The sequence below is a fragment of the Vigna angularis genome, chromosome 6 (assembly GCF_016808095.1).
Source record: "Vigna angularis cultivar LongXiaoDou No.4 chromosome 6, ASM1680809v1, whole genome shotgun sequence".
In the NCBI taxonomy this organism is placed as follows: domain Eukaryota; kingdom Viridiplantae; phylum Streptophyta; class Magnoliopsida; order Fabales; family Fabaceae; genus Vigna; species Vigna angularis.
The window spans coordinates 8,068,358-8,083,031 of NC_068975.1; the positions used below are offsets into that span (position 1 = coordinate 8,068,358).

At 28.3% G+C, this 14,674-nt stretch overlaps 1 protein-coding gene across 1 annotated transcript; it reads left to right on the plus strand.

Moving 5' to 3' along the window:
- Window positions 1-9,174: 9,174 nt before the first annotated feature.
- LOC108342949 (probable transcription factor KAN3) lies at window positions 9,175-14,263 on the plus strand. The gene is made up of 5 exons (XM_017580893.2): window positions 9,175-9,295; window positions 9,730-9,806; window positions 11,520-11,629; window positions 12,410-12,530; window positions 13,971-14,263. Exons 1-5 carry the CDS (start codon window positions 9,190-9,192, stop codon window positions 14,205-14,207), a joined length of 651 nt encoding a protein of 216 aa, XP_017436382.2. The 5' UTR covers window positions 9,175-9,189; the 3' UTR covers window positions 14,208-14,263.
- Window positions 14,264-14,674: the final 411 nt, after the last annotated feature.

Sequence of the window (14,674 nt, forward strand, 5' to 3'; positions counted from 1 at the left end):
CCATAAAATATATTATACATAATTGTTTAAAAGTTATTTTTGCATGTTGGTTTTTCATTACACGTTTTATACATCCCTAAAAGTTTAAAAATGTTGATAATAATTTTAAAATGTTACTTTACTTTGATATGTTCAATACAATTTTAATAACAAATAAAATTAATGTAATTGTTTAACTATTACATTACCGATGGTGTGCCTTTGGAATATGTGCGTGAATGAGAGAAGAGTAAAAAAAGGATAACGTCAATATTTAAAAAAAAAATTGTTTCAACCATTGATTTCTTTAAATAAATTTTATTATATTATATTTCAAGTTTAATTTTTCCGCCTGTTTGAAGATTAGTTAAAAAGTGATATGATTAGTAGTAAAGAAAAAAAGGAAAGAAAGAGAGAGGGCTTTTTTTTTTTATTGATTTTAAGGTCAAAATTATATGCAATGTAAAAAGAACTTCATTTGAAACTATGCTTATTTAAATTTGTAGAGAATGTTAAACGAATAAAACCAGTAAAAAGAGGGGCAAAGGGTTTAAACACAATAGAGAATAATAAATACTTAAACAAATATGATAAAAATATGTTGATTCAGTTGGATTCTTTATTGGTTAAATATAATTATTATTCATTAATTTATAATAGATATTCAAATTAATTAATTTAAATAAACAACAAGTAATTTATTTAGATTTTCAATTGTTCCAACGTATACAATTAAAACTCTATATAGACTTTACATGTTCCAATTATACATATAAAATCTTACTCTCTTGTTTTACCTATGTAATTAATCAAACAATTATGTAAATTTGAATTAACCAAGCTAGCATCAATTGGCTCATTTAGTTTTTCACCAGTTCCAATGTATACAAGTGAAAACATACTAAGCTACACTCATTCTAATAATATACATCAATGAAGTGTTATTTATATACCTCACAAGTTCGAATGTATACTCCTAAAGTAGTGCTTATTCACTTAAACAAAAATTTAAAAAAAAAAACTTATTAGAATTTTAACTAAAGACAAAAAATTAAATTACAAACAAATATTCTACAATGAATAGTAATCAAAACTGAAAAACAATGGAGGAAACATACTTTATAGTAAACAAAATTAAGCGACAATTTGTTATTTATGCATAACCTTTGAGTCAATTATGAAATTACAAGAGAATTAAGACACAAGGGGAGGAAAACTGAAAAAGAAAGGAGGAAAACATACTTTATATTAAACAAAATTAAGGGACATTGATTTAAGTATGTGAAAAATCAACGTTTATGTCAAATATGTCCTATTATCGTCATCATCAATGATAATAGATTCTCTAACTTGCTTATCATAAAGAACAAAATTCAAAGCGAAAGATAGAAGTTAATTGAACATTGATAGAGTTATGAAAATAAAAAAATAAACAAAAAGAAGAATAATACATTTGTCTATGATGAGAGTGGTATGACCAAATATCTTGCCTAAGCCAAAAGGTGTTTGAAGCTTCTCTTACCGATTGAACCTCTATACTGGTTAGAAACACTCAAGCAATAACAACTCGAACTTCATCAACTCATATTGTAAAAGGACACAATGAATGGTTAACCCATTCCCTAATAATCGATTAGTTGCCACCAGAATGGGAGTTATCTTCAAGATATAACACACACTAGTTTATTACATAAGTGTGAGTATGATTTATTAGGGATTTGTAGTAAAACTCCTTTTAGTGCTCACTCAATCTTAAGAATTATGTAAGGTGTTCCACGAGTCTAACAAGTTAGGAATTCAAACTTCTCATCAAACTCTTACTTAAGGGAATGTCAAATTTGATTCATATTTCAATAAATTGCTAATAAGTGTCCAATATAAGTTAATTTTGATATCAATTTGGCACTTATCTTGTTTTCATTATGTCAAATATATGTAAAAAACCATTCCAATTTGACTTGTTTTGTAGGGTTTTATTATTACAAAGAGTCAAAAGGAAAACATAAAGGAAATGGAGGAAATCTAAGTAATTTTGAGCAAAACAGACTTTGACGCGACTGAGCAGCAATCTTGAGGCTTGAGCCACACAAGAAAACTCACCTTAGAGGGAAACCTCAAACACTGAACCTGACGTTAAGTCATGAAGACTCCTTCTCAAAGAAGTTATCTTAGGGGCTATAACACAAAAAACACGAGACCTGGGCCACAAAGGAAACCCACTTTGAAAGGAAACATCTGTAGCTAGAGCCACACTTTCACAACTAAAGCCACACCTTAGAAAGTTTACATAAATAGAGTTTCTTCTCTATTTTAGGGACTTCTGAACAAGCTTTAGGAAGAGACTTTAAAAGAGTTTCTCATACACTTTCCTCATAGACGATTTTGTCTTTAACAATATAATCAATAATTAAATATACCTTAACTACTTCATATCTAAAGGATAACAATGATGGGTAGATTGAGAAGTCATTTTTATGTTGATATTGTACGATTTTCCTTTCATATTCTATACTGTGGAGGTAGATATTTACAAACTTAGATAGTAGTAAGTCCATTATAGCATTCATAAGTTGTTGCTCCAATAATGCATCATTCAACTTATGTCATTCTTGGGAAATTACTCCTTTCTCCTACAAGCTAATAAGAAAATGGAATTACAGAAAAAACAATTATCATGTTTAAAAAATTATCAACAAATAACTTGCCAACCGGAGTCCAATCGACTAACAAAATATTGTTAAGACAAAATTGTCTATAAAATTTATATGTCTAAACGTTCTCATGTTTTGAAGTTTAATCAAATAACATTAAACGAGGTAAAAATCTAAAAACACCTAAACCTGAAGAATAAGATAGGTAGAAAGACAAATTCTAGAAACAAGATTCTCAAATCATCCATCAACATAGAAAACCCTTGGAAAATACTTAGGAAAACAACTAAGTTAAAAGCTTTTAGACGTGACGCTAAATGACTTACAAGTCTAAGTGTCTAAAGAGAGTTATGCTAAATGCGTAAGCTATATTGTATATAATGATATTCAGTTGAACTCTCAAGAAGCAAAAAGGTGTCGAGGCAATGTCTTTAACAAAACCCTCTAAAAGCCTTAAACAAAGATTGAAAACTTATACGAGAAGAAACATGTTAAACACTCAAGTTCAAAAGGCATCATCCCAAAAAGTGTTTATAATAGACTAGACAACACGATGATCTAAACCCTTTAATTCTTCTAACGATGAAGTTCTTACTCAACGAATAACATCCTTAAGAAAAAACTTAAATGATAAACGCTGCCTCAAAGGTAGAAAATGTAAAAAAAAACACTTGTTCTGAACAAGAATTAAATGCCATTAAATGCCATTAAATACTTAACGTTCAAAAACAACAAAAGTCATAAGAGATAAAACATATATGTTGCATGCACAATCTACTCTATTCTATGTAGATAACCTACTACATGCATCTACTACTTTATTTGTAATATATTAGAAGTGGACGTTAGAGACAAAAGAAACATTCAATGAATGTTCTTTTCATAAGAAGTTGTGTCTGAAAGAAAGTACAACCTACATTGAGCAAAGTACTGAAAAAACATACTTGCTTTGACAAGTTGACTTTAACAAACGATTGCTTCACACGCAAGAGAAGAAGACACAAGAATCAAGGTCAAGAGCTCAGTCTAATGTATACCTTTTGAAAAAGCCTTTAAATGGAACATCATTCAAAGGAAGAATCAAGTAGATAGCCTAAGAGGATAACATACAACATAAATATCAATCCTACGAAAAACATTTAGAAGAAAAATACAAAAAAGCTCAAGCAAAAGAGAATATCTGAGAAGAGAAAGAAGAAAAGTCAAGCAATACTCTTGAGCTTCATTGTAATATTTTCTTACTATTGTAAGAAGAGAGAAAAACACCTAACGAGTCTCTAGACTATATTGTATTGTACACACATCCTCTCTACGAGAGTAATAGTCTAAACGACTTGTAAGCAATCGTTGATTGCAATTATGAGGAGAACTAAAACTCTTGTTGTTGAAACTTTGAGGAGTTAAAGAAATCTAGGTAGTGTATCAAATACTAGGATTGTCTAGTACCAGGAGTGGTGTGAATGCTAAACTTGTCTAGGGTAACAGAAGGTTATTCGCTGACTAAGGATACCAGGAGTGGTGAAGAATATTGCACAAATAAAAGTTGGTGAAACTCAACTAGACAACATATTAATGGATATCCGGAATACCTAGGGAGACCAGGAGAGGTGAGAATACTTAGTTGTAATCTTGTTGAAGATTATAGTGGAACCCTTTATGGATAGAGGAGACGAGATGTAACTTAGTTGGAGTGAACTGGTATAAGAATATTTGTGCATTTATTATTTACTTTTGCCTAAACACTTCTCTATAAAACCTACAATTGCACTTTAGTTTTACATACAAGAAACTTCACATACCAAAAGATTGTTCTTTAACGAAGGAAGTTCTTACAAACATTGTGATGTATATTCTGAATAACACGCAAAAGAAGTTTTCATTCATAATAACTTGTAAAGTCGAATGTTTAACAATTATTTGATAAATCTCATACTCGACAAACGTACTATATTAGAAGGGTTGTGAAATTTTTTTCCATTAACACCATATGACCCACCTTCCCCCCTTCTAGTGTTTTTTCAGGTACTTCAAAAATTTCATTCAATCATGCTGATAAATTTGGTACTTTAGACAAGGTAGAAATGAGAAAGTTGAGAGTATAAAGGTGAAGAAGACCCATTAACCCCATTGTCTTAAGGTTTTTGGTAGAACGTGGTGTCAATTATTTATGTGGTTAGACTCAAGTCTCATTGATGTTGTATCTCCCTAGTGAACCCCCTCCTTTGATAAACTTAACAAGTGGTATCAAAGCCAAATTATGCTTAGATGAGTACAATGATCCCTGTATCGAAAGTCTTTCTAGCAAGGGTTTCTGGTAAGCGTGTCTTGTTAAGATGAATGACGGTATGAAAAGGAATACTCATGGTTGGGAATGCTTCCATTGGAGGGGGAATACTTTCCCGAGAGGGAGAGTGTACCAATATGGAAGGGACTCACCCTTGAAGCGGGAGTTGTTAGAATTTCAAGTATGAGTCTGAGTCTCATATTGGATGAAAATAAGAAAGTAGAGCACCATATAAAGATTAAGATCCATTAACCTATTGTCTTAAGATTTTTGATAGAAAATTGTGTCAATCCATTATGTGGTTGGGCTCAGGTCTCATTAGTATTGTATATCCTCAGCGAACCCCCTTCCTTAATAACCTCCCTTCCTTAATAACCTAACAAAGGAGTCATATCTTTATACTTTTTATGAACATACTATCATGTCAAGAAAATTTTGAAGTCTCTTCATCTAATGGATATGATAGAAAAAGTCTTCTTCCATTTCACGTATTGGGAATCTCAAAGTTTTGTTGCAAAACTAACTATATGTAACAAATTTATTAAATAAGTTAATACAAGTATTAATTTATGCAATATTGAACTGATGTTTAAATACTTTAATATGGTTCTTCTATATCTCATCAACCTTATTCTAGGATGGAATTGTAATAGAAACATGGTGTTGAGGTATGAATTCCTAACAACCAAGTATGTAACTTATTCTTAAAGTTCTTTCATATAGACCCAATATTGTGTCAAGTTTTAATTATATATTAATTATACAAAATCATTAATTATCGACGAACAAAATTTGTTGGTAATAACAAGAATTTGTCAATAATTTAAGTTTATTAATAACAAACAAAGTTGTCAATAAAATATTCATTAATCAATTTTATCGATAAATTAAAAAATTTATCGAGAATTATCAACAATCTAAAATCTGTTAATAAATATCGTCAATAATTATGGAAATTTTTGTAATATTTAAATATACACGAGACCATAATTATTTATTATTTTAAAAAGTAAAAAAGAAGAAGTTAATTTTAATATTTAAAAATAGTGATATATGTATATATGTTAAAATGAAAATCTATATAAATAAATAAGAAGTTGTTATGCATTATTTTACGATTTAACAAATATGAGAACAAAAACTAAACCTAGCAGAAGATCCTAAACATTCCCACATTAAGAAGAAAAAGAAAACAAAAAAGTGGTGTGAACGAAGAAGCAAAACCCTTTGTTTGCATGCTTTTTTATGGGTTGGATAGCACAATATTATGGTGTACGTGCATGGAAGTGGGACCAAGCTGTTAGTCAAAGTCATAGCATGAAGGGGTATCTGAGATGGCAAAGAGAGATGGTGGTCCACGATGTTACGATGGACGAAGATGCATGGGAGTGTGACCCATATATATATACACAATAATATATAGTAATAATGAATGAATGAAGCATTGTGGAAATTCCAAGCATAAGGTTCCTTTTTCCATGGTGCTTGAATTTTGAGGTTAGTTTAGTGTTGAACACGGCAGCACAAAGATGGATGCATGGGTCCAAAAGTAGGCACCGTCTATTATTGACGTGAAATTGATTGGAATCGGAGAAAGTGAAGGCAAATTGCCCTCTTCTATTTATTCACAATCTTGACCAACACACAACTTATTTTATTTTATTTCACTAGTTTCTATAGTGTTGTCAATGTCTCAGCCATTAAAATTGATTTCGTAAACAAATGTTTATTATATATACAAATATTTATCAATAACTTCTTCCCTTTTCAAAATTAATAAACAACATCATTTTCCTTTTCTCTTCAAGATATATATATTTAGGTCGTGTAGGTGTGTGTCAGTCAAATCACCATTTTTTTCAATCTATACACGTTCATTTGGACCATTAAATATATATATTATTTTTTAAACCTTTTTAAATTTGGGTTAAAATAAGTTTATAAAAACAATCAAAGTTTCTTTTTTATAAAATTGAATTTTTAAATAGAATTTTAGTATGTAAAGGCCTTTTTGTAATATTAACTAAAAGAAATATGAGGAGACTGACTTTATTTTCTGAAGTGGGTTTGGATCACTTGAAAACCAACCTTACAGTAAAAGTATATATTGTAGTTCAAAACTTAATTAGTTCAACGATTAATAGCACTAATTTTAGAAAAAGAAATTGTATAAGTATAAATGTTTGTAGTGTGGGAGTGTCACTTTTTTAACTAATAATTTTCTACAAGTTTATCATTTAAAAAAGATTTTAGTATTATAAAATTCTTAAAATACTTTTCCATTAAAAAAAGTGGCGTTGTGGCTACTTTCTTCTCTTTCTCGGTGGATCTTATTATATTGATGGGTCATGCATGACTGACTACAAATAATATGCGTGTTAAAAGCTGCATATTTCCCTCGTGAGCTTTTTGATTTAACACGTGCGAGAGAGAGAGAAAGAGATATGAAAAAGAAAAAGTTATAAATGGAAACAATGTTGCACACGTACCAATTTTTCTTCTAAAACTTCAACAATCAGCATTATTAATCACAGATTAATTATTGATTAATATAAATGCAAAGTTCATATGGAAGCATTGGCTAGGATATATTTGAGGCGAGGAAACGAATTTATTGACTGATTAAGACTAAACCACTCATTAGAAATCGGATTTTGAAGCACATATGCAAGTTCATTTTTTCAATACACTCATTATTGAAAGACTTACTAGGACTTGGTGGAAATAATAACTACTGTGTAAAAAATAATTTTGGTATATTAAAGAGGACCTCTATTCATAATTACGTGGCAATTAAAATGATATACAAAAATTATTTCATTTTGATTTAATATCTTAATAAATATCTACGATGATTAAAGAAATCGAGCAAAAATAAAAAATTATTAAGTATAACAAAATTCTCTGGGTCACAGTATTATTCTATGTTTTGCTTTTAGTTATATAGTTTGTTTTAAATATTTTTTTACCTAGTAATTACGAATTATTTTTCAAACAAAGCATTTTTTATGTTGTTAACTTCTAAAATTATATAAAAATTGTATCATCAACAACTTTTTAACATTGTATTAACGTTATATACAAGGGTTTGAAGCCACTCTTTCTTCTATAATATTAATTAGTTCTATTGCCGATAATATATATATATATATATATATATATATATATATATATATATATATATATATATATATATATATATATTAAACAATCTACCACCAAATTTTAATTTTCACTTAAAATTTTAAAGATTATGATAAAACTTCAAAATTAGTCTTTCCGATTATGCTGAGGATTAAAATAAAATTGATCTAGAGAAATATAGCTGTATTAAAGAGAGTTAACTGTAGTGTATATATTAATCTTCTTAGAGAAGAGTTATGTTTTTAAAATGAGAGGAAAAATAGTGTAATTTAATTAGCTCTTAATAAACAGTAATTTACTCGAATTAACCCCCCTTATTTTCACTGTTAATTTGTCATAAGCATATTTTGTGTTTAATTTTTTTTCTCTCTTTCTATCTTTCTAATGGTATCGATCATCTTATTTTTCATTTCATTTTCTCTTCCTATTTCTCCTCCAATTTAAAAAAACAACAATTCTATTAATAAAAAGAATATTATTTCTCATATAAAAAATGTGAAAAAATTGAAACTTAATTAATAAATAGAAATCTCTTCTACATGCTTCAATTGTTAATTATGTGTGATCTTAATTATTATAATTACTTATTCACTTGCATTGACCACAGATAAATGAAGAAGACGAGAAATAGTGCAACTATTAAAAGAATTCGAAGACTTCTCTCATTATTTCTTTCTTATGTGTTATTTTCAAAGAAATTAATGTTCACCTTTAAAAAAGTCTGACCGAATCTATTTCTTAAATCACACATTTTTTGTTTATTATTATTATTATCATCACCAATAATAACATTATTTTTATACTTTACAATCTAAATCAAAGGGAATGTTCAACATATATCCAACCAAAAAGAAAAAAAAGAAGAAGAATTCTTACATATAATAACATAAGAATATATGATAAGTATATGTTTTAACAATAATATCCTTTTTCTGAAAAAGTCATTGACCTTGGACACACAGAAAACATTCCATGGTTGATGCTGCTTTCATATTAGATGCAAAAGAAGTCTTATTCATTTGTATTTTTATATATATATATATATATATATATATATATATATATATATATATATATTCTTCCTTTAAGGTTCTCTTGTTGCTGCTTCTGCACGACGTGAAAGTGAAGAACATGAAGAATTCTAAGAAAACGGGTGTACGGAAATACCAAAAATCAGAAAATCCACGTCTGCGATGGACACCTGAACTCCATGAATACTTTGTAGAAGTTGTGGAAGGTCTTGGTGGAAAAAACAGTTAGTTTTTCCTTCTTCAACTTGATCTAGGGTTACCTATTTCGTCTCTCTGCGTTATCATGTCCATTCCCAGAATTTCATTCTACTTTTTCTTTTCATTTTTTGCTTGATCCTTTGTTTAATTAACCTGATTTATACAATTTCTAGCTAGAATTTCTTTTTTCTTTAATCTCTGTTGTTTTTCTTCTAATTATTCCTATATATGTGTGAGAAGGGAGAAAAACAAACTATTAATGACAGAAACATCTTACAAAAGATGATTTTTTTTTTATATATATATTATGCAGTGATTCATCTCTTTTTTTTTCTTCTCTTGTGAGTGTGATATGTATCGAACAAGAGAGAAGTTTTCTTTTTTTGCTATATTTCAAGTTCAACCAGTTCCTGCTAACGATTAAGCAAATTGGATTTTGCAGAGGCAACTCCAAAGAGCATTCTGCAGATGATGCATGTGAAAGGACTAAGAATCTCTCACATTAAAAGCCATCTTCAGGTATATGTATATATAGTTATCCCATGTGGTCCAATAAATATTCTTATACATAGTTATATATTTCCATAAAATACCTGTCAGTACCTTTATTTATTTTTCTTTAACAAGTGAAATTAAGCCTTTGATTTTGTGGTTTGGGGAATGATGGGGTGGGTTAGAACTGGCAAAACCCCAAGATTTGAAGAATATGTATAGAACAATGTTTTACCTAATGTGGCAATTTTCTTGGTTAATTCTTCTTCCTCAGTGGGAAAAATTCCTAATCTCTTGTCTCTATTCAAAACCGATCAAATTAAGGACGAGACAAAAAAAATAAGGTCTAGGTTATTTTTTGTTTCGTACCAACAATAATTGATGAAGCAACAAAAAGGAGAAAAAAAACTGTAGTTTGTGGAAAGCAAGATTTGTCACAATAGGTAGATATATATTGCACTACGTTCATTCATGATTATATTCCACTGCTTTTCGGCTGACGACAAAGCTAATGAAGAGCCATATATAAACCCCATTAATATTCTCACTTCTTTTTGCAGTTACTTTACTTGTTCTTTTCTTGTTACTTATGTTGTTTCTTTCAATTACGTGGTACAGAACAAAAGGAAACGATCAATAATATCTTATTTGTATTCATATCAGTTAACCTTTAGGTTCTATTTGTACGACATGTTCATATCAAAAGAATGAACAACATTTGCTTTAGTGTTAAAAAATGTATTTTGTGCACGCGTAGCTTTGTAAAAATAACAATAATTTATCTAGGTTAGGTACATGTGCATATGCAACACGAATATATATATATATATATATATATATATATATATATATATATGTATATATGTGTGCGTGTGTGTGTATACATATAAGTTTTGAAGACGTGAAACTCTTTTTCTCTTCTTCTGTCTTTAGCAAAATCTGTGAAAACAAGTTTTGTTGCATTGTGGATAGCAAGCTTGCTTTTTGAGATGCCAAAAGCGAATATCTGTGTAAGCTTTAAAGAAAAGGAAACACTTTTTTTTCCTTTATTAGGCTTGAAAATTGGTTCTACACAGTTTCAATGTACTATATACTAGGCTTTAGCATATTATATTGGCATTTATAACCATGCGTTCCAATGTGATTAATAAAATTGAGTACAAAGTATGAGAAGTAAAGAAGGGGAATAAGTTGATATAGATTTTGATTGACTCTAGAATGACTTTTGAAAGTGTTTTTAAAAATGTTCTATATAATTCACAGAGTTCTAAAAGCACTTCTAAGACACACCACTAATTTTAGTCCAAACATCCTTTGTAATAGAGAAGGAAATGATCGTATTTTAATTACTGTGACATTTAATATAAAACATGAATTTATTTTATCAATAATTAACTTTGTTAAGTAATTTAATTGATTACTTTTTGTCATTTCTGTTTTGCAGTATTTTTTTTATCTCTAATCTTTAAATTTAACCCTTCACTTAAAGAATCTCAACCTAATTCTACACATGTTATATATATTTAGCTTACGTATCAAATTGAAACCTTCACATTATTGCGGCTATACCAATTCTCTTTTTCCTTTGGTTCTCCTAAATGCAAGATGTGGTCGTAATAGTTTTGGAAACTAAAGACATAATATTTGTGTATAGATATAGAATTTGCTTCTACTAAAATGTAAAAGAAAATAATTTAATGTTAAATATTTTTTTTATTCTAAGAGAAATTTGGATTTTAGATGTACAGGAACCTGAAGGGGCATACGTTTCTCTCATCAATGCATAAGGAGATGGAAGGGAATGAAGATGGTAAAGATCTTCCAATGTGCTCCAATTGTTCATCCCAAAGGTAATATAATTCATGCAAATCATTTCAACCCTATTGAAAATAAATTCTTATACTGTTGAAGTAACTTTATTTTAGAATATGAATTTTCTTTTATAACGTTATATACTATGGTGAATCAATGCAGCGGTTAAATATAATTCTACCCTAATTAATACTTAAGGAATAAATCATGTACCAAATTTTCATATTTGATTTGTATTAAGAATCAAAACCCTTTTATATAGTAATATTCACAATCCTCCAAACATAAATAGTACAATGAACATGAAAAAAACTGACAGGAAAAAAAAATCAAATACAGTTCCATCTATTTCTTTCTTAATATATATATATATATATATATATATATATATATATAATCTTAATTTAAACTAATATATGTAATTTCTTTTTTATGAATACGAATATTTATTATTTGTATTGAAGTATTTATTTCTATTTGAATCTGCGAAGGCCTAACTCTATTGGTTGAATATTGTTTCAGCTGTTGTTGTTTTCAAACAATACTTATATTTAACTTCGATTACGTGATTTTAAGGTCAAATAACAAATCTATTTATTTAATATTATATATAAGTATTTTCTTCTGTTATTTGTTGTTTTTTTATCTTTTGTACGTATTCTCATCGTTAAAAGATAGTTTACTTTTATAAAATTTAGGGACCACAAAGGGTGTCCCATAGGAATTCGGCATGAAATACATTTATGCTTTTATATTGGTGCTGTATCACCCACTGTAATTGTGAATTCTTTTACATATTTTTTTTTTCTATTTTTCAGATCACAAGAAGCAAAATTTAGGGCATCAAAATATGAAATGGGAATTGTGACTCAAGAAATTCGACCGTCAGAAAATAAAGGACTTTCACAAACCAGTGAAACAGATTACGATCTAAATCAGGTACTGTTTTTATCTACTATTTAATTTGATATAGCACTTTCCTTACTTTTGGAAATTCAAACTTTTCGAGCTTTAACCATTCTTTAGAAACCTTAAGACTGTTTGATTTGTGAAGCATTCTTCTATTTCTTGATTGTGTATATAAAAACCATCAAGCTACTTTTATTTTCATTGTTTTTCACTAAGATGTTGAAAAATAAAAATATAGTGCGACTTGTAACACTCCAAAACTAGACATAAATATATATACATTACAAAAAAAAAACTTATGCATGTATGTTTGTATATAGAAGATACTAGGAAAACTATTGGATTAATGTATTATCATCAGCTTCCCATGTTAAAACACATAGTAGAATTACAACATTAAAAATGGATAAACTAATGCTTAAATTAAACATTAGAATTCAATTTATATGTGAATAATTCAAAGTAATAATTTCAAAACTTACACAATACAAAACTCAAGGTACATCAAAATTGATGGCTTCCACTACTAAGTTCAAATTTAGAGATACTAACACTTTCGACCAATTTAATATGTTTTAATTATTCAAGTTTAGATTTTAATGAGACAAATTCTCATAATGCAGTAATTTCTATATTCTAGTTGAGTATCAATATCTCTCACTATATGTACAAAAATCCATCGATTCTTCATAATGTAGTAATTTCTATATTTCTAGTTGATATCAATATATCTCACTATGTGTATAAGACATTAATCGATTCTTCAATTATTACTCGTGTCTATATAACTTAGGTTATCATTAGAATTTAAATTATCTTTAGCAACCTTTAACCTATTACTTACACAAAATCTTAGCACTTCAACCTATAAGTCTTTTAAAAATAAAATTATAATAAAAAATTTACACTCTAAAACAAATTCGATAACAAATCTTAATAGTATTATCTCAAACTTTATATGATTACGATTAAGTTTGTATAAATAAATTTGTAACTTTAGTATACAAAGGTAAATCCAGTCATAGCTGAGTTCTAATTAAATAGTTGTTTGATTCGTTCAGTTTAAAAGAGAAAAAAAAAACCAACAAAATACATAAAAAATTATTTAAGAAAAAAAATACAACGAATAAGAATGAAATTTACCTCGACACCAATTTGAGGACGGTTTCATTGTAGGAAATAAAAACATTTTCTCAAATGATATTTTTACGTAATACTTATTTGTAAAAAAAAAGGGAAGAAGCAACTTATATCTAAGCTTATATATAACATGTAATTTTGATTTTTTATTTAGTCCTCCATAGTTTACACTTTTATTCCTTCCCAATTTAGTTTGATGATAAGTTTAATGAAATAAGTATTATTATTATTATTATTATGAAACAATCAACTAAATGGAATTTTAATTTATATAGAGTAATAAACTTCCGCATCACCATTGAAATAAATATCAATTATACTATTTTGCAGGAACCCGAATCTTGTGCATACATACATAGTGAGACGTCAAATGAAGAAAATAGTAGAAGAATGAAATTTCTTGATTTCACATTCTCTTTTAGCTCTCAACTAATTCCAACCATGCATGGTAATCAAGAGAGGATGCATTTTTCTTCACCAAATGCAGCAGATAATCATGCCATTGATTCTAATTCTGTACAATCTCATGGGAGCAACAACTACATAAATTTAGACCTATCAATATGAACATGGATCGTATCTGTAACCAACCACGCATTGTTTTTCTTAGGCTTAGGTTTTTGGCAAAGATTGTAAAAGTTAATGAATTATTGTATAATCTATAATAATTAAAGAAAACTTTAAGCAGTCTTCTATTTAATTTAAGTCGCTTAATTTATAATACTTTTACAGAGTCGTGTCTTTTAAATTTATATGCGTTTGTTATAACATTAGGGAATTTACAGGAAGCAATTTCTCTGTTGCTTCCTTTGTGTGTGTGTGAAGAATAGGAAGAGGGAACAAGATTATTTTTTTAATGCTCCTAATTTCCTTCCCTAATTTATCAGGCATCCTGCTAAAATAAAATAGTGGAAGAGTTCTAATAACCAAATTTATTAAACATATTCTACCCCGAAAAGATAAATGTCTTCTTTCCACCTTTCCAATTTCTTCTAATTTTTTTTCATTATTGTTTTCCAAATTCATATTTTCTT

Bases quoted from the DNA above. Each gene is read 5' to 3' on its own strand.
- LOC108342949 (XM_017580893.2), top strand. From the start codon at position 9,190: ATGAAGAATTCTAAGAAAACGGGTGTACGGAAATACCAAAAATCAGAA. The intron at 9,807-11,519 runs GTATATGTATAT...TTTGGATTTTAG, and splicing joins ACATTAAAAGCCATCTTCAG to ATGTACAGGAACCTGAAGGG. The intron at 12,531-13,970 runs GTACTGTTTTTA...ACTATTTTGCAG, and splicing joins CAGATTACGATCTAAATCAG to GAACCCGAATCTTGTGCATA.